Source organism: Ochotona curzoniae, unplaced genomic scaffold (assembly GCF_017591425.1).
Source record: "Ochotona curzoniae isolate NIBS_2020 unplaced genomic scaffold, NIBS_Ocur_1.0 contig_64, whole genome shotgun sequence".
Classification (NCBI taxonomy): Eukaryota; Metazoa; Chordata; class Mammalia; order Lagomorpha; family Ochotonidae; genus Ochotona; species Ochotona curzoniae.
The window spans coordinates 50,819,070-50,839,114 of record NW_024466502.1 but is presented as its reverse complement, the minus strand read 5'-3'; the positions used below and the strand labels follow the sequence as shown (position 1 = coordinate 50,839,114).

Here is a 20,045-nt window from a genome sequence, read left to right as displayed (position 1 = left end):
GTCCGCCCATATCCCTAACCGCACTCCCACTGTGCCTTCCTCTTTGAAAGGTGAAGTAACAGAGAGAGAGTGGGGAGGAGGAAGGCAAGGATGAGGGAGATGAGACAGAACCTCCATCCAATTGTTCACTTCCCAAATGGCCCCAAGGACCAGTGCTGGACCAAGGTAAAGCCAGAGGCCTGGGACTCCATTCCAGGTCTCCCATGTGGGTGGAAGAGACCCAGTACTTGAGCCATGGCCACTTTCCCAGGTGTGTTACCAGAGAGCTGGATTGGAAGCAGCGAGGTGTCCAACAGGGGCTCCGACACGAGGAGGGCGGTGGCGCAGGACATAGCTTTACATGCTGAGCCACAGTGCCACCTTCCCTCCCACAAATCCACTTTTGAATGAAGTTGGAAAGTTGGGGAGTCTGAGGCAAGCTGGTGGGATTTTGGTCTCGGGGGTCCTCTTCTGTTAAGGCTGCTGAGAGCACTCCCATGCTCTGGAATCTACTCACAGTCAGAGCAGGAAGTGGGTGTCCCTAACTGCGAGGAATGTACAGAGATTCTGGGAACTACAACCAGAGAACGCAGAGGTCACTGTATCCCTGCTTGCTCAGAGCCTCTGCTGCCCCTCCACTCTCCTTAGCAAAATAACAAGCTCATCCTTAGCAGCAGAGCTCAATATCTTCTCTCGGGCTTGTATTGATCTCTTTCTTGTCTCCACGGCTTTCTCTTCTGCCCTGCTATTTTAAAATCTGGCTGATTATCGGAGACATCCAGAGCTTTAAAACATACACATACACACACACACACACACACACACACACACACACACACACACACACACGCTCATTTGGGGCAGGCAGTGGGCACAGTGATTAGGACACTGCTTGGGATATAACACCCCATACCTGGGTTCAAGTTGGGGCTCTGCTGCTAATCCCAGCTTCCTGCTAACATGCCTGCTGGGAAGTGGCAGACCATCGCTCAAATGGCTGACTGTCTGCCAGCCACATGGGGCAGATCTTGACTGCGTTTTGGGCTCCTGGCCTTGGCCTGATCTAGCTGTAGCTGTTCAGAACATTTGGGGAAATGAATCAGCAGGTAGAAAAACAATCTCTCTCTCTCTTTTTTTTTTTTTTATCATTCTCTCTCTCTCTCCCTCTGTTTCTTAATGGTATTTAAGACTACTCCTTGAATAGTTAGATATACACTTGGGCAAACAGAAGAAGTCTGAAATTTGCTTTAAGATTTCTGGTAAACACATTGAAGCTGGAAAGATGAAAAGGGACAACACAGCAGGTGAGTCACTCCTGACGTCAGAACACAGATATGAAGACTTGTTATGTTACTCTGCATCTCTGTGCATGATTGGAATTTTCCACCATGAAGCACGTGTTAATATATGGTCAACATGTAATAGTATGAAAGTGGTTTTTCCCAGACTCGACATGAGGACCTGGGTCAGAGGACAGAAACGGGTCCTCCTGAGGACCGTGTCTATAGATGCACACTGCACAAGTCCAGGGTTCATCTCACTGTTCTCCAAGGTTTCTATCATTATTACAATACCTTCCAGCAGGTGGCCGTAATTTCACTCGAGGAAGGGATACCTTTTTCTACTTTAGACAGTTACCTCTGGGCAGGCAGGTTGATTCCTCCAATTTCTACTTGAGGGCTAATTATTCCTTCTGGATAATATGTTGAAGAAGCAGTTTGGGACCAAATGTATCATGCTAAATGTCCCATCACTGCCAGGGACACACCTGGCCCTTCTGCCTGGGTACTACTGTCTTGCCTTTCTCTTATCAATGTTCCCCCAAACAGATATTAAGAAAAATTATCTCCCCCCCAAATACCCCCGAGGGGCTGATGTAGTGGTTCAACAGGTTAATCATACACTTGCAAGCACTGGCACCCCATTTCAGTTCTGGTTCTAGTCCCAGCTGCTCCACTTCCCATCCAGCTCCCTGCTTATGACCTGGGAAAGCAGTGAAGGGCAGCCCAAAGCCTTGGGACCCTGAACCCGTGTGGAAGACCCAGAAGCTCCTAGATCCTGGCTTCAAATCAGATCATCTCCGGCTACTGTGATCATTGGGAAAGTGAAGAAGCAGACGGAATATCTGCCTCTCCTCTTTGTAAACCACCTTTTCAAATAAAAAATAACCAATTTTTTTTTTTAGAAGTTCTTGAGGCAACCAAGATCTCAGCCAGAATACAGCATTAATTCTACAACTGCTGACTTTCTTTTCTTTGCTCATCTGATTTCTTCATCAGAACACAGCTTATTCTCTGGTCTAACCTGGCTCCTCTTAACCCCAATTTTTTACTCAGTCGTCCCTGGCCCCAGCAGCTCTCCACAGCACTGTGTGTTTACAACACGTGCGCTCATCTCTAGTCCAGCACGGCCTTAGGGGCAGTGACAGTGGAGCAAACCATCCTCACATGGACAAGAAGGTCTTCTCTAGAACACCGAGAAAATAGACACTGAAAAATCAGCCACAAATCCACGGCCCAGAAGCAACGAAAGCTAGCATCTGTCACGTATCTTTCCATGCGCCGTGTGCACGTCAAGAAAAACCAGCATCGCACTCAGTAGGATATCTTTAAGCTTTCTGTGTTCATATAGTAAATCATGTGATACTAAGTATATTGCCAGATTCAGCTTAACGTCTGACATAGCATGACATCCTCTGTTAGCATACTTTCTAGGGTTCACTTATTTAAAGAGGAGAAACCTTACAGATGATCAAAGGCAGGATGGAAGGGATGTGTGAAAAAGGGAAATGGAATCCCTCGGGAAAGGAAGTGATCCACAGAACAGCTGCCAAGTGCACATGCCCCTCTGCGGGCACTGAGAAGCCAAACCCTGGCATCGGGACAAGTCCTTCCATAAGACTGCAAGAAGTACTAGCATTCCACAAGACACGAGAGATGCAAATAAAGAGTCACAAAAAAGCTGAAAAAGTAATTGTAAAAACAACTTTATTCAGTCTTGATTTGCCTCCATCTAAGTTCTACATGTGGCGTTAATGTCTCAGGCATTGTCATAATTATTTACCTTCTTTTCCCATGAAGAGAAGAACAGATATCAGTCAGAAAAACACAATCTTTCTACACCTGCAAAGAGAAATCAGCATGCCTTGCTTAGATGTCATCTCCTACCCAATTCCCAGGACCAGCCCACGGGGAGAGGTCACAGATGTAAACTAAGTTACACCAGATACCTCAGGTGCTCAGAAAACACCGTACCACTGACGATGACTTTATTAAGTCACAAACTTCTAGGAAACACAATCCCTCCTTCAAGCCCTACGTTCCTGCAGTTGAATCAAAGCTCTGCTTTGTCTATTTGGAAAATGAGGACTTCTTGAAAGCCAGTCTGTAAAAGCAAGCAGATATTTTTCCTCCAAATTTCTAGGCTAGGATGCTACTCCCCCGTCAGTAGAAGTGCCCCCTTCACTTTGTTCCTTGCAACTTCACATCAGTATTTCATGCCGGTGGCTCTCCTGATTTTTTTCTATAAAGACTGTTGGAAAACTCCCCTGGAGGTGCCAGCTCTGTGCAACTCTCACAGCAGTTCTATGCTTCTAGCATGACACTTGGGCAAGAAAAACACAAACTCTAATTTCCAGCTTCAAATTATTGTCAAATTTCAGCACTGTACATGTCAGCAGCCCCTTCTTTCAACTGTTTTATCATTGATGGTGTAGCATGCGTACCTTCCTCCCATACTGATTTAACTCTGCACACAAGGCACCACAAAGGATGCCAAGGGAAAAAAGGCAGGAGCTTCTGGACCCTGCAGGACATGGGGAGTGACTGGGTCTGACACGGAACCATGGGTGTGAAGCCCTGGTTTCACTTGAATGACCACAGGTAAGCTACTGCACTCTCTCAGCTTCAGTTGTTTAGTCTGTAGAGTAAGAGTAACAAAAGGATTAGAAATAACAGGTGCAAGTGCATGCTGGGGGGCCGTACATATCTTAGGGAATCAATGGGGCTCCCTATGACCATCATCACCATCATCTTCGGTGTTATTTAGTACGTCACTGAAAAGACTTCAAGTGGCTTGTCCAGCTTTCAAGAAAGAAGATGGGAAGATTCTACATTACAACTCAGTGTTCCAGATTTAGCCAATTTCTCTGACACTTCTAGTGCTAACTTCTTAGTAGCTATTTAAAGCTATTAAGACTCTTTATGGCACAAAGTAACAGGTCCAGTTCCCTTGGCACCAGTTAACTGTTGCATCTCAGTCCCCTCAGCTTACAGTGCACCCCAGTGAATGCAGAGCTGGGTGAATCTGTACAAAGCGTCACTACCACAGAAAACACAACTCCAAGCACAGATGTCGGAGGTAATCCATCAAGGCGTGGAGGGAGGTACCCTTTTTTCACTGCTACATCCCTAATGTCCACTCTAGCTAAACAACTGTGAGATGGGTGCACAACACTGAAGTCTGTCTCTCTTGCTTGCTATCCCTGGGGTGCATTCTGCAGCCACAGAAGTGACACTGCTCAGAATCAGTTCATCCAGGGTAGGACTCACAGGAGACTGAAGCCTATTGCTCTAGAATATTCCAAGCCATAATTTCTCTTCTATGTTTTGTGGCTTCTCTTATAGCTCCGCTAGAAAGAATCAACTTATTATATTTTTCTTACTATAGTAATTCTTAAACAGCTTTCTAAGAAAAGTGTGACTTTGTCTCGGAGGACAATGGAAACCAAAGCACCTGTTCATCCACGTGAACAAGGAGGCAGGTGTTTGCCACCAGCTCTGGGCACTGGTGCTCACATAGTTCCTTAATCCCTGGGGTCAGCTCTCCTCGAACAGGACAATCCTCCATGTCCTTATCAGGAGCATCTTGAACAAGCTAGACAGGTGTTCCACACACCTTAATATTGTCATTCTATCTTTGACTTCGCCAGAACCCAGCCTAATGCAAAGCGGTCTGCAGACTCTGACCCTCATGCCCACCAGCCAATAGTCCTTGTGCAATGTGCTTGTATGCTGGCACTGGGGGCCACACCAGAGTCCCTCCAAGGTCACTTCCTAGTAAAGCCCTCCTAGAGAAGTTGAAGAGTTCAGTCAAAGTGAGAGCATCATGTCTTTTGAGGAATGGTTCTGTTTCTCCTCTTGGGATGAAAATGACCTTGCAGAATGTGCTCCCCTTTCTGCCCTCCCTGTCGGGAAACCTAAATGAAGACCAGCGTCATCACACCAACCCTTATGGATGACACACTAGGGTCTGTTCTTTCCCCGCAGTTGCTATTTTTTTTTTTTCATTTCCCATTTCATTTGCCAGGGTTCCTGCCACTGTGGAGAGAGAGACACTGTAAATAAGCATGGACATCAAGAGTCAGCATCAGTGAACGAATCCAATCCCATTTCAGACCAATGTCCTGTACCTTCGCTACAACAGGGCAATGGGCAGGCAGCTTCCAAAGAATGTTAGAAGGGATCACCAAGTGAAATAACAAACATCTCAAAAACTTGACAGAAAAGGCTCAAGGCTACCTTCCTAAGGAGGTATAAGTGCTAGATGTGGACAGACAGCAGCAAATGACAATGAAGGGCCTTAACCCTTGGGACTCACAAGCATCAGTGATTCAGACAGAAAAGAAATTAAAGCTCAACAGGGCCTCACACCCAGCTGGGAGTTACTACCATTGCCCGCTTCGCTGATGTGAGATGTGAAACCATCAGCAGTCACAGACCATCCCGACAACTGCCGGGACAGCTCCAATTCCCTCCCAGGGCTTCCACTCACCAACGCTGCTTGGAAAGTAGTCACTATTACCTAACTTCTCAGTCTAATAGAACTACAATTAATCACACTGCCAGAGTTCTTCTTGTGCATCAATCATTCATTTATAGGAAGGGTTAAGCAATGTAAAAACAATGCATGTTGCTTTCATTCAATAACATGACCACACAATCATGTTTATCACCTTGCTTTGCCAACAGCCCCCGTGCCGGCCTCCAGGAGATGCTCTGTGGCATCCAAAGCCGAGAACCCAGGTCTGAGGAGCAGACCATATGCTCCCACCAGGGCAAAGCCCAATCATCCCCAGGGTTGGGGGAGAGGGAGAGTCCTGCCACCCTGGAGAAGGAAGGCCAGGGCAGGGCTGGCCTCCAGCTCCGCGTGTCAGCTCAGAGGGCTACCCAGTGAACTTCCCTCAGTCTCTTACCCTTTCCTATGTGTCTTCTGGTGTTTTCTATCGTGGAGTTTCGGTTTACATTAGAAAGGAGTCCAAGACAGAATCTGTTCCTGTTGTTGGAGGGGTCTGTGAAGCCGTCGATGAGCACGCTGCGAGAGGAGGCCTGGAACGTCTCCCCCACTCGGTTATTCAGTTCGTAGTAGGCCACTGAGCACCAGTGCTGGGGCTCCTCGTAGCAAACAGGCCGGAAGTCTGAAAGAAAGGGACCCAGAGGACAGCAGCACAAGGCGCAGTTAGAGAGCTGGCTGCAAAACCAGGCTGGCTGCCTTGTGACCGTATAAAACCTGCCACTTGGCGGCGAGCACCACCTGTAGTGAGGTGGCTGCACATCTGTACACATCTACCAGGAAAACACAACAGGAACTGATCGATGGAAAGAACCACCCCTAAAGCCAACATCGCTGGCAGGAAGCTGGAGGGCAGCTCACCTTTACATGTGAAAGTAAGCACACTGCTGTCACAGGGCCATGCAGAATCCCTGCGGCCACAAGTAGGACTCTCTCACGAGCTTGGGTGTGACAATAATAATCTTGGGGAGGAGGGAGCAGGGGTGATACAGCATTGTGATACAGTGAGTTAGGCTGTCACTTACAATGTCAGCTCCTACAGGAGCTGGTTTGAGTTCCTGGCTGCTACACTTTTAACCCAGCTCCCTGCTAATGGCCTGGGAACGTAGCAGAAGAGGCACAAGCCTGCAACCCACATAGACCTGGCTAGAGTTACAGCTCTCTGCTTCAGCTTGGCCCAGTCCTGGCTTAGCAGACATTTGGAAAGTGAGCTGGCAGATACAAGATCTCTCTCACTCTCTCTCTCTGTGTCTCTCTCTCTGTCACTCTACCTTTCAAATAAATAGAATAAACCTTAAAAAAAAGAAGAAGAAGAAAAGAAAATGAGGCATAGGTTAGAGGTTAGCAGGAATTGGGGAAGGGACCAATGAAGAGTTACTGCTTAACGGGCATAATTTCTGTTTGGTGACATAAGAAAAAATTTTGCAAATAATAATGGTCACCGTCTTATAATGCTATAACTGTACTTAATACTATTGGACTGTAAAATGGCTAGAATGACAAACTTTATCATATTTTGCCACAACACAAAAAGTTAATGCAATATATGAAGAATGATTGAACTGTATATTGAATTTTATTGCATGAGGCTACTTCAAAAAACTAGTGGAAAGTAGAATTACAAGTTTATTTTATTTTGTTTTATTTTAAAAGATTTATTTAATTATTTATTTATTTATTGGGAAGTCAGATATACAGAGAGGAGGAGAGATAGAGGGGAAGAGCTTCCGTCTGATGAATCACTCCCCAAGTGACCACAACGGCTGGTGCTGCACCGATCCGAAGCCGGGAACCCAGAACCTCCTCTGGGTCTCCCACGTGGGTACAGCGTCCCAAAGCTCCGGGCTGTCCTCGACTGCCTTCCCAGGCCACAAGCAGGTAGCTGCATGGGAGGTGGGGCTGCCGGGATAGAACCAGCGCCCATATGGGATCCTGGTGCGTTCAAGGTGAGGACTTTAGCCACTAGGCCACGCCACCGGGCCCACAAGTTTATTTTAGTATAAAAATTTTGAGGGCACAAATTTTTATTTATGACACGCAAAGAATACATATTATTTTTTTAAAAATTGCATGGATTTCGTTTTTATTGCAACAATACAGACTTCTCGTTTTAATTCCATTTTCCAAAAGCTTTTTGAAGGATCCTCTCACATACAAATTGCAATTAAATAAATCTATTAAAATACTAGGATCTGAACCTGTTCATCTCAGTAGTTCCTTTGTCTTACCTATTATTCTGCTTATTCTAGTTAGCATTTTGCTATTTATTAGTTAGAAAATAATTAGAGTCTTTGAAATACAAAGAGCCGTGCCTTCCATGGGAAGCTACCTGGCTTCTTTTACTTGTACTTCACGGGTGGGGAGTCGAGGAAGAGAAGAAAAAGCACATCAACCTGTGAATGTAACTATAGCAGGAAAACGGGCCAGACAGGAAATCATGGCATAGAAGTGTGCTATGTAAACATGTATTTTACAACATAATTATCCTGTCCCTTCACTGTGGCTCTGCCCTCGAATGACTTCTCTCCCTGCCCTGGTCACCCTTCTTGGTGAACTTGGCCACTTGTGAGGCTGCATGCACCTGCTCACCTCTGTGCAACGGCCCCCAAGCTTGCAGCCAGCCTCCCAGCCAACTCCCCCGCCTTCACTTCACTCCCTTCTAACTCCACACACTTTAGTACACGTCCTCATACCCCAGGCTCTCTCACCCTAGGTTACATCTGTGCCACCATTCTTGGCAGCCTCTGCCTCTTGAAGGTCAGAACCCAGTAATTTCATCCCCGCTGCACCCCAAACATGGCACAGTGCCAGGCACTCAGTTATTTCTTACCACGTCGATAAAATCCATTTTCTACAGTCCTGAGTGGCATGCCCATGTCCCAAATGCCCAATTTAGGTACTCAATAAGCAACTAATGGGCAACTACTGAGCTTCAGGCTCTGTGCTGGGACACAGAGAAGACTCACAATGTAACGGCAGGAACAGACACACAAGGATTTTATATGTGCATGTGTATATAAAATACATTGTGTGTGTGTATATAAACACATATGTATATCTAAAGCATGGAACCCATGAGCAGGGATCTACATGCAATTTGCTGAAATGATAACAAAGCAACAGTAAATAACTCAAAGGGAAGCAGCAACTCCTTTTTCATCTTCCCACACTGCATGGGTCCTTAAGGGCAAGAACCACCTTTGTTTCCCCTTTTAACAACATACAATAACAGCCTATTATATGTTATCTGTGAAACACATGGACACGTGAAAGTAACTGTCTCTAGCTTCTTCCTTTGCCTTCCTCAAACTTTTTAAGTCCAGCAGCTGTGGAAGACTTTGTTCCGGTTGCTGTCCTGGCTTCATAGGGCTTTAAAAAAGGCCCAAGGGCTGAGGACAGCCAGGGGCTCACCCTGTGTGCCCCTGAAGTGACTCCGGTGTCTGCTAAAGACAGCGTTTCCCTACAACTGTTGCAAGAGCGAACCTGAGGCCACGCCTAATGTTCCTCCACGGTGCCTGCCCTCAGGCCAAGCCCTCCTGCTGGGGTTAGAGATGCATCTTCACAATTCTTTCTACTGTCTTAAAAAAAAAAAAATCCTTGGAAATTCTTGCTGCTCAAAGGCATGCAATGTTGCAGAGCTTTCGGGGAGTGAGGACCAGAAACTAGAGCAAAACCGTGTCATAGCTCCATGGAAACTGCACCAGGCTGGGCAGGCTCCAACGGGGGGCCCACAGCCCAATGGTATGCAAACTGCAAAGCACGAAATGAATATCAATTGAGATGAGTTCAGATCACCCACCACGGATAATTGTGCTGGGTTGTACTTTCCCACAGATGGTAGCTCTTACTAACCTGAGTGCTGATACGGGCTGTCGGGCTCTGCAGGACTTCCCGGGGAGTGGGGGTAGCTGGCGGTGCAGGGGGACTGCAAGAACATGTGGCTGGGCGAGGGTGGGGGTGCAGAGCACGGAGGCTGCTGGAAGGAGTCCGGGTAGGTGGCATTGTGCGGCATGAGCGGCTCGCTGTGCAGGGAGGCGCTGCGGAACTTGGCCAGCAGGCTGAGCTGGGGGTTATATTCACTGTGCCGGGGCACTAGGACTGGAGGCAGCACTAGGAGAAGAAGAGACAAAAGAGTGAATTGCAGTCAAGTTCAGGGGTACAGAACGCAATGCACATCCACTTCCTGATGACAACGCCGCTCTTTGCTTTGGGAACGACCCCTCTGCTGTCCTGGATGGTCCCATATCCACACAAGAGGCGAGGGTTGCCCATTGCCCTGCTCAGAGCCACGTGCACCTGCAGTAATCCGTCACAATTCCTGAAAGAGTTCCCGGAGGCTCTTTTGAATGTCAGCACTCTAAAGACTACCCATTCCATCCCACCTTGCAAATGAGCTGTTCTAAAGTTGGCCTTCGGGAGACCGGACTGCTTACATCTGCCTTTCATTCTGCCAATAGTCTTCCTAATGTAAAAAATCGGTTTCTGTTGCTTGTAATGAAACCTTAAGTGATATCTAAAATATGTTTTCCTTCAGAGGCCATGCTGAATTATTTAGCTGGGCAGCCTGGATTTCAGGCTCAGCAGTGCTACTGGAATCAAAAGAAAAGCTGTTCGTTCTTACAGAAAGATTTAAAGGTAACTCACAGAAGGTTATTAAGTAAAATACAATCGCTGAACAATAGTGACAATGAGCAAGTCAAAGAGACCAGCCATGAGAACAGCGACACCCCGCGTGTTATTGCTGTGCTCCACTCTTGCAGAAAAGAAATGACCATTCCTGATCTTGATTTTATACAGAATCTAGAAATGGATTCTAGCTCTCAAGGGCAAGCTTTGCCGGGCACTCGGAGTTTGGGGTGACTTTCAAAGTGTTTGTTGTCCAGCTGACACAGGGCACCCCACAAGAGTGGCTGGCATACTTCCTGTGATTTCTATAAGCTGTCCAGGCAGAAGTAGAGAAAACAATGGGGGGGAAGGCTTTGGCAAAAATAAATAAATAAATAAATAAATAAATAAATAAATAAATAAATAACAGAAGAAATTCCTAGAGCTGACAAAACAAAAAGGTCTAGGTTTCCAGATGCAAAAGAGCCGCAGGGCGCAGAGGTCAGCAAATGAGAAGCGATGCAGAACTCTCGGAGCCCTCCACCAACTCCGGATCACTGTCACAGCTGCCAGAGGATCACTTCAAAGTCACCTACCGAAAACAGTATCAGCTTCCCACCCTGAGCCCGAGGATCAGCCAGTTCTTCCCTCCAAGTTTCACAACAGAAACCAGCAATCTAAACTATCAACAACAGTGAGCTAAAATATAAACATCAAGGAATGAAGCAAAGAAGGAGGAGGGTGAGGCTAAAAGCAGCTAAGTCATCATCTTCCATCTTCCATGTTAGCAAATCAGTGAAATCACCCCAGAGAGACCAGTTTGCAAGCATGTATCACTGAACTCCCCTCGGACACCTTCAGAATGTTTAGTAATCATGTAAGGAAATGGCACAAGAACAAAGCAAGAAATGGTTCAAAAAACTGTTTCTGGAGATGGGTGGGTTACCCTAGCTTCTAACGACACCACTGATTCATTAACACGTGCAAATGTTGATAGACACTAACAAAAATTGTTCTAAAATAACTCTTGAAAACTAAAATCCAGGGCCCAGCGCAGTAGCTTAGTGCCAAAAGCTCTTGTCTTGAACGTGCCAGAATCCCATATGGGCACCGGTTTATGTCCTGGTAGCCACACTTCACAACCACCTTCCCTGCTTGTGGCCTGGGAAAGAAGTGGAGGACGGCCCAAAGCCTTGGGACCCTGCACCCCTGGGGAGATGCGGAAGAAGCTCCTTGGCTTCAAATCAGCTCAGCTCAAGACATTACAGCCACCTGGGAACTGAACCAGCATATGAAAGATCTTCCTCTCTGTCTCTCCTTCTCTCTGTATATCTGCCTTCCCAGTAAAAAAAAAAAATTAATGTAGAAATAAATGTTTTAGAATGAACAAATGATAGCAACAGTAATACAAAAGCAGTAACCATATCACAAAGTCTATTATTTACCTTTTAATAAAACACATTCATCTCTCTTGTTTTCAACAAGAAACAAATGTCAGTTCAAAGGGTAAGAAATAAAAGGGTAAGAAAAAGTTTTAAGCTAAAACATCTACAGGTTAGTGGCAGACAACCAAATGACTTCTTCACCTTCACAAACTAGGATTTGTGCACACTGACTCACAGCATCTCTAACAATCCAGGAACATTCAACATTAGCACACAAAAGCGACACAGTGGCATGCCACCACGTTGCCTGCACAACACTGAAGGACGATCAAGATGACCTGCATCGTGTAGTCAGAAATGAGGCACTGCTGCCACAAGCAACACACCACCGCGCTCAATAACACTTGTTCATCACAATGTTGCCACACACACCTTATTGATGAAGAAGAATTTGAACAACTCCTGTGGCTTTAGACATCTACAGTGTTTTCCTAACCTGGCACTGCCCTGGCAATACAGACTTTTACTCCTAATGCCTGCAGATCTGCGACACCAAGAGAAAAGCAAAGGTATGTTGTTCTTGGTTGTGAAAAACATCGTGACACTCTGCTTGTACCTGCGTAAAACCAAAGGCAGTGAAGGAAAGAAGAGATGGTTTTCTCTTCCTCATTGTCTGCCTCACTATTGCAGCTGCTTTAGGTTTAGCTGGATAGCAGTTTTAAATGCTTTCCTGGTCATTATATTTTCTTTCCACACCTCAAATGCAGTTCGACGGAAGGAGTTTAATTTATGCTACCTACAGAATGCAACTGTGCTTGGAATCAGGGTCTCTGGTCCTCCCTCAGATACCCAAATCCGCAGATGCTGAAGGCCCTTCTATAACATGGCCTGGCACTTGCACACAACCTATGCTTATTTTTCTGCCTGCTTCAAATCATCTCCAGATTACTCAAAATGCCTAACAATGTGAACTAAAAATACCATGAACATTGCTGCTACACTACAGTCTTCGGGGAATCAGACAAATCTGTGTATGTTCAGGATAGATACATTAAAAAAAATAGTTTCACTTTGCACTTGGTTCAATATGCAAAAGTTAAAACCTGTGGCTTAGTGGTGCACCTGCCCGCCTCCCTACATCCCTTCTTTTACTTTTTTTTTCTCATATACCTCTTCTTTACATCTCAGTGCTGCACTGGGGCAGATAACAGGAGCTCCCGGTGTGTGGGGATGCCAAGCCACGCTGAATACAACATCTGTCCCCCTTTTTATAAAAGGCAAATGCCTTGGATATACAGGTTGAATATCCCCTATCTGAAATGTTTCAGAGCAGAAATCTTTCAGACTGAATTTTTTTTCTGATTTGAAAATATGTGCATAGTTTTTTTTTTTTACAGGTTGAGCATTCCTAATCCAAAAGTCTAAAATCCAAACTGCTCCAACATTCAAATGTTTTTAGTGCAAGCTCAAATTTTAGAGCATTTCAGATACCAAATTTTAAAATTTATTTTTAAGTTATTTTTTGAAAGATTTACAGACAGGAGAATCAGAGACAGAAAGGAAGAGATCTTTCATTAGCTCATTCATTTCCCAAAAGGTTGCAATGGCCGGAGCTGGACCAGTCCAGAGCTGGGGACCAGGAGCTTCTTTTGGATCTCCCACGCAGGTGCAGAGTAAACAATGGTCGGGGCTCAGACTACGAGGAGCCGAGCACTGAAACAGAAAGTGTTCCCAAACTTATAATGGCAGTTTGACAGAGTAAATTTTACGTATACCTAAATAAGTAATTTTAAAACTTGTATTCTTTTTCTATTGTTTTGTCTTATTAATTAATCTGGATTGTACAGTTACTCATTTGAAACAAAATCTAGCTTGATGGCTGAAGAAGTACTGAAACAGACGACGGAAGTGGATGCGTGAATGAAAAAGTCAGAACGCAACCTTCAGTGTACCTAAAACAAAGGTCAAAAAATGAGAGCTCGCAGGCAAATGTTGTTTAACATTCACATTTACACTATCCTTAAAATATTTACTTTGAACATGACTACATAAATAGATACAAAACCTATTTCTTCTACTTAAAAAATGAGGTCTGGATCTTAAAAAAAAAATACTGTAGTTTAAATACTGCCTTAAATTAATATGATCTTTGCTCATTTTCCATTCTAGACATTCAAACCCAAAACATGATGCTAGGAAATCTGCCGTATGCAAATTTCTAAGACCAAAATGTCCTAAAAAATACTGTGTAACTTAGAAGACTAAAATATCAAACAGCTCTTTAAAGTTTAGCTTTCAAATATTCAAAAGGAATCCCAGATATTTTACAAGGGAATACCTACATCCTCCAAGTTCACCATTCAGGAAGAGAGAAATGATTTCTTAGTGAACATCCTTCCATTTTTATATATTCTGGGTGCTTAGAATAACTAAAATTTGTTGAGCTAAAAGAGGAAATCAAGTCATTTTTGTCATAAACTCATATTTCAGGTATGCAAAGGGTCTAAAGGGAAGCAGTAAGGAAGAATGCAAAGACCTCCATGACTGAGGGAAAATCCATCAGATTTGCCAAGAATGTGAGACTTCCTAAACTCCATCTCCCTGAGTCTTGGCCTGTAGGTGCAGCGGTTGTGAGCAGATGGTAAGTACCGGGCTGTCTGAGAGGTCACCTGGTGAGACTGACACAGGCTGAACGAATCACTTAGTCAACACTGCACAAAGGGACAGCGAACCCTTGGGCCACTACCTGGACAGCATTTGGTTGGACAAGGGCAATTGCCCTGAGCTGATGGTTCAGCCCTTTGGTTTCTTGGAAAGGGTCAGATGGCCAATCCAAAGTGCCTATAAAATCTGTGTTCTTGCCCAGAGGGTGACACTAAGACTGAATCTAGTGAGAACTGCAGTAAAACTGTTGAGTCAATGTGAAGCAATACAGATAAACACATCTTCTCCCAAAAGGGAGATGCGAGAATGGGATGGGACAAGGCGTGTGAGATCTAGAGTTAAAGAACGGTACTTTCCCATATGTAAGTACAGTAGTTTCCATGAGTTCAGGAAGTCACTCTAGACTCCACTGAGGCTCAGCTGTCAGTCTTTGCCCAGTTCCCACTGTTTTCAGTCCTGGGATGACTTATAGCAAATCCTTAGTTGGTTGTTAACAGCCCCAGATGAGCTATTTTCCACTTGCCTGAACTTCAGGAAAGTGACAGTTAAAAATCCATCTACAGTTTAGTTCAAGACAATTCTGTTCAACTCGGTTATATGTGTGTGAAAGGGGGAGATGAGCTATTTCTTTCTTTTTTTTTTTTTCTTTAACAGCTAATCGTTATCAAGGTTACTTTTAAACTACCACAGGTTCTAAGAAATAGAAAAAAAAAAAAAAAACGATGATTCTTCCCAAATACAGTAAAAAAGCATTTCATTTTTCAAGATCTCACAAAATTTACATGTGTACTGAATGAAAAATGATTTTCTAGATTTTTCTGACTACCAGGGTTTGGATGACTTTCCCAAAGTTGAATCAATCCCTCTCTCTCTTTCTATCTCACTCTCAGAGGTCTCCAGCCCTCTCCCCATCTTTTGGGAGGACCCTCACCTTGAACACAAACCCACACGCGGTCAAGAAGACGTACCTGGGGTCTCCACCCTGCGGTAGTGGTAAGGGTTGATGCACACTTCCTTCTGCTTGGAACCGAATGGGAACTCGCAGCACTCCAGTGGCTTCAGCTCGTGGTGGGACTGGAGATCCGGCCAGCGCCACACGCGGCAATAAATCACGTGGGGCAGCCCCTTGCGGTGCGACACCTGCAGCCGCCCATCCAGGGATCGGGGGATGGTGACGCACCTGCTGGGCTGTCCCGGGCAGCTGAGGGCCCGCTCCAGCTCGTCCATGGCTCCTTTCTTCTTCTTGAGTTTCTTCACCAGAGAGTCCACGGCCTTCTCCGCCCACTTCTCCTCCTCATCTCCTTGCTTCCAGCCAAGCAGCCTCTTCACTGCGGGGCTGGTGAAGGAGAAGAGGGAGCTGATGGGGGTGCTGGAGTGCATAAGCGGGGACCTCGGGTGTCCAGAGCACAAGGAAACCAGATCCAGGGCCCTTCACGGGAGAGGAGGCCCTCAGGCAGCCGGCGGCAGGTATCTCTCCTGGAGTGTCATGGGTACAAATCTGTCTTGCCTTCCAGAAGCAACTGTGATGGATTCCAGGCGAGAAGAGTGCTGACCTCCGAAGCGTCTGAATGGACTGTCAACCCTGAAAGACAAGACTGCATTCACTTCTCTCACTTCCATTCACTTCAGCAGGGCCCCTGTTACCAAAAGTTACCAATGGAGAGAGAAATGGGAAAACAGCCGATGAATGCCTGAATTTTCAAACTCTCATCGGGCTTTGACCCTGACCTCTCCTTCATCACCAATATCCGGGTCTTGGTCGTTCTTTCAATGTCTTAAAACACTTGTCCCCCTGTCTCCATCTCCAGTGACAGCCAAGGCACCTGCACTTCACCCCTCACCTGGTCACTGCAAACCCCTCCATAGTAACTTCTCTTCTTTCTGAATTTGAATCCACCTTCTGCCAGAAATACCTCTTACTAAATCATATTCCTTCTAAAGAAATTACAGATACACAGCAGTGGGGTGACCGCAGTTCGCAATGACATATACCCTCCTGCATGAAGAACTAGGGAGAGGAGCTGGCGGGTTCCAAACACAAAGAAGAGAAAAGCAGACAGAAGGGCTGACTGCCTGACTTGATCCACTTAAGTCGCGTGCACGTACTGAAGTACTCACTGCTGTCCAGACACATGTACAAGCAGGACATGCCAACCAAAACCTTTTTAGAAATTAAAGAAGGAATGACATGACTTCTTGTTTTTCCCAGGACAAACCTCTCCACTTGGGTTTCTAGGCCCCCATAAGCTTCCCTTAACAAACTCATTCCTCTTTCTTACTTTCAGGTTTTGCAAATAACTCACTGTCATGAATACACACATGCCGACGAAAAGGAGAAACGTCAGGAATGCTAATAGTCTCCCCACACGGGGGAAGCTACGCGTCACATAATGTTCACAGGACTGCGATTCTCAAAGGGTCCTCCAAAGATCTCTGGGAAGTCCCTGAGACCCCCCCATCCACCGTGGGGAAGAGAACTATAGGGTCCTTTCTTCTCCAACTACACATCTGTGGGAGCTGAATCCTGGTCACACACTTCAGCCATACAAACACTGTACGCAGCGGCAGATACGAAAATCCAAGTGGCATCTATTAAGCCAGGTACTGAACAGATCCACAAAAATACGAAACAAGGAAAGTCTCCTAATCTTTTTTGAAATAGGGCCCTTTAAATTAAAAAAAATCTCTATGTTGACTTGCAATGGGCATATTATTTTTAATAAATTTTTTTATGCATCAGTTTTAATTCCTAAAATGGTCCAGACTGATAGATACCACTCGCATAAGCAAAGGTATCTGGAATTCTCAAGAGGAGTGTTTTTTTTTCTTTTTTTTTTAGAAAAACCATTTATTTGAAAAGCAGAGAGACAACAGAGAAAGACAGGAAGAGGTCTCCTTTCTGCTGATTCACTCCCCAAAATGGAAACAAGAGCCAGGGTGGGCAAGGCTGAAGCCTGGAGCCAAATACCCATGCCATCTCCTGCTATCTTCCAGTATGCACATTAGCAAGAAGCCAGACTTAAGGTCTGAGCCGGGACACAAACCCAGGCACTTGGATATGGGATGTGGGCGCCTGAAGTGGCCCTGCCCACTGCGCCAAACATCTGCCCCCTCCATCATGTTTAAAACAGGAAATGGTCCTAGGACCAAAAAGCTCAAGAATTGCTTTGCTAGAAGTTATATGTAGTAAAATGTACATCACACATTTGTAATTTTGCCTCTTAGGGCAAATCTGTTGTTTATCTTTCTTTTTTCAGACATTCTTTGTCCGTTACTCAATAGTCCCATTTAAATGTCCTGAAGCAGAAATGCATGTCTTGTCTGTGAAATAGCTGGCTCAAACAAAACTTTCTCCTTCTCCCAGATTTGAGAAACTGCTCCCTCATTGTTTTAAGTGGCTATTGGTAAAATTTGGAGCAAGCAGATTCATTTTAGTAACTTGGAATCGATCTAGCGCAGAATCTCCAACAACTGCTTGTTTAATATGCATTAAGTATATTTTTCTCCTTGACTTCCCCAGGAAGAAAGTGGCACCTTTCTGAGTCCATTAATACAAATTTGTTTTGGACAAAGATGCCGTGTCAACTTGGCCATGGTGACAGTACCTCTTCCAATGGTGTCAGCCTGGTTACACAAACATCGAGGACGTCTAATAAGTGTAAAGCCACACATCATGTTCATCCCCATATGGATTTTATTTAGGCTCAGGCAGAGGTAAACTATGATGAAAAGGAGAGTTGAGGGCTCAGGGCTGTTCTTTTTCACTTGGCAGTTTGACTTAGGCCCGGTTTTGTTTGGAAAGGTTGGTTTTGTGGCTTAACAATCGCGAGTTTATAAAGTAGAGTTAAGTCACTGTTTCAGCTTCTGTTTATTCAATCCAGACAGGCTGCCTTAAAGCCATGCTTGGACGAGGTCAAGAGGTCCGAGGAGGAGAAGCAGCAAAACACAGAAGAACTGGAGCCCCCCAAAAACCCAAGGATTCTGCTTAGTTTTACACAGGATTTGTTATTAGTAAACTGAGGCATAAATCTTTTCGCTGAGGTCAGTGCTAGAGAAAAACTTTGATAAAAACGTTCAGCAGAGTTCAATTAAATATACTTTTGAAAACACGGTGCCCAAACCAAAACACTAGGTTTGGTTTGGTTTTATTCTGTTATTTCTTCTCTGCAAATGACATGCAAGATCAATTCAATGTAACAGAATACAAAGTATTAGGTGCACACCATTGGAGGGCAGCTGAAAAGGAAAGAGTGCAACAGCATGCCTAACAATTTCACTAGAACCTTTCACTCCGAGGTATATCCAGAAGGTGTGTGTATGGGTGCATGGATTCAGGGACACAATGCAAAACCTATTTGTGTCTCCATGCTCGGATTGGTGACTCCAGCCACCTAGTGCACGTGGTGAGCTGTCCCCGGGCCTGCCTGGGTTCCAGGGGCTGCTCCCTTCGGGGTGAGTACACCTAGGAGGGAAGTCTCGGGGGTTGGGCAGGCCTGGGGCCCACCAGCTGCCCTCATTGAGCAGTGAATGGGATTGGGGAGGGTCGCAACCTTGGGCCTGGGGCTTGAAACTTCCAGCAGCCTGCCGGCTGCTGCTGGGTGCCAGGCCAGGCTGTCTCCATGCTCTGGGGTTTTGTTTCTTTGAATTGCTGCTTAGGTAGCTCCACGTTGAACCCACTGTGCTTCTGGGATCTGAATCAATCCTAAAGATTCCCAGTGACAGCAACTTATCCTTTGAAGAACTTGTAACGCTGACCACCGAACACCAGTCCATGCAAAAGCTAAGGCTCGGGGCTTCTCTAGCAGGATCATATCCTATTACCTCACATGATGATGGATCAGGAGACAGGTCACATTAGGCAGAGCCATGACATTAGCTAGCACTCAAGAGAACCATATCCAGGGGTAGATTCTGCGAGGAATGTGTGGGCCAAACCCTGTGGAAATTCTAGCCCCACGGGTTCTCTCAAGAGTTGGGGTGGTGATGGACTAAGCTAGTTGTGACCAAGGAGCCTGCCATCAACCACAGATAGGGCCCAGCGTGGTGGCACAGTGGTTAAGGTCCTCACCTTGCAAGCCCGGGATCCTATATGGGCGCCGGTTCTAGTCCCAGCAGCCCCACTTCCCATCCAGCTCCCTGCCTGTGGCCCAGGAAAGCAGTCGAGGATGGCCCAAAGCTTTGGGACCCTGCACCCGCATGGGAGACCCGGAAGAGGCTCCTGGCTTCGGATCAGCACAGCATTGGCTGTTGCGCCCACTTGGGGAGTGAATCACTGGACGGAAGACCTTCCTCTCTGTCTCTCCTCTCTGTATATCTGCCTTTCCAATAAAAATAAAATAAATCTTAAAAAAAAAAAACACAGGTAAAGGAACTGCCAACAGTCTGGACTGGTCAAGGCAGCAGCACCCAAATGTGCATCCTGAATAGGGTGTGGGGTGGGCTGAGCTGCAACGTTCACCAGCTCATACAAGGTCAAATGGAAGGCTAGACTTCGCCAGGACCTGGCCTAAAACCCAATGGCATGTATGAGAACTGGGTCTGGGAGTGGATCAAGTGGAGGAACTTGGGAAACTCCCTTGGCGAGTCATAGCTCCCACTGGTGAACACATGGTCCAGACCTGG

General features: G+C 45.7%; 1 protein-coding gene across 2 annotated transcripts in view; it reads right to left on the bottom strand.

Moving 5' to 3' along the window:
- The window catches only part of SMAD9 (SMAD family member 9), a 28,764-nt gene extending 12,771 nt beyond the window's left edge, over positions 1-15,993 (bottom strand). Inside the window, exons 1-4 of one of the 2 annotated variants that reach the window (XM_040991505.1) lie at positions 15,392-15,993; positions 9,622-9,879; positions 9,202-9,212; positions 6,173-6,524 (exon numbers count right to left, since the gene is read on the bottom strand). In XM_040991505.1, the coding sequence (XP_040847439.1) occupies positions 6,173-6,524; positions 9,202-9,212; positions 9,622-9,879; positions 15,392-15,803 (1,033 nt within the window). In that variant the 5' untranslated portion in view covers positions 15,804-15,993. The remainder of the gene's footprint in view (positions 1-6,172; positions 6,525-9,201; positions 9,213-9,621; positions 9,880-15,391) is intronic. The other variant, XM_040991506.1, reaches the window with a different exon arrangement.
- Positions 15,994-20,045: the final 4,052 nt, after the last annotated feature.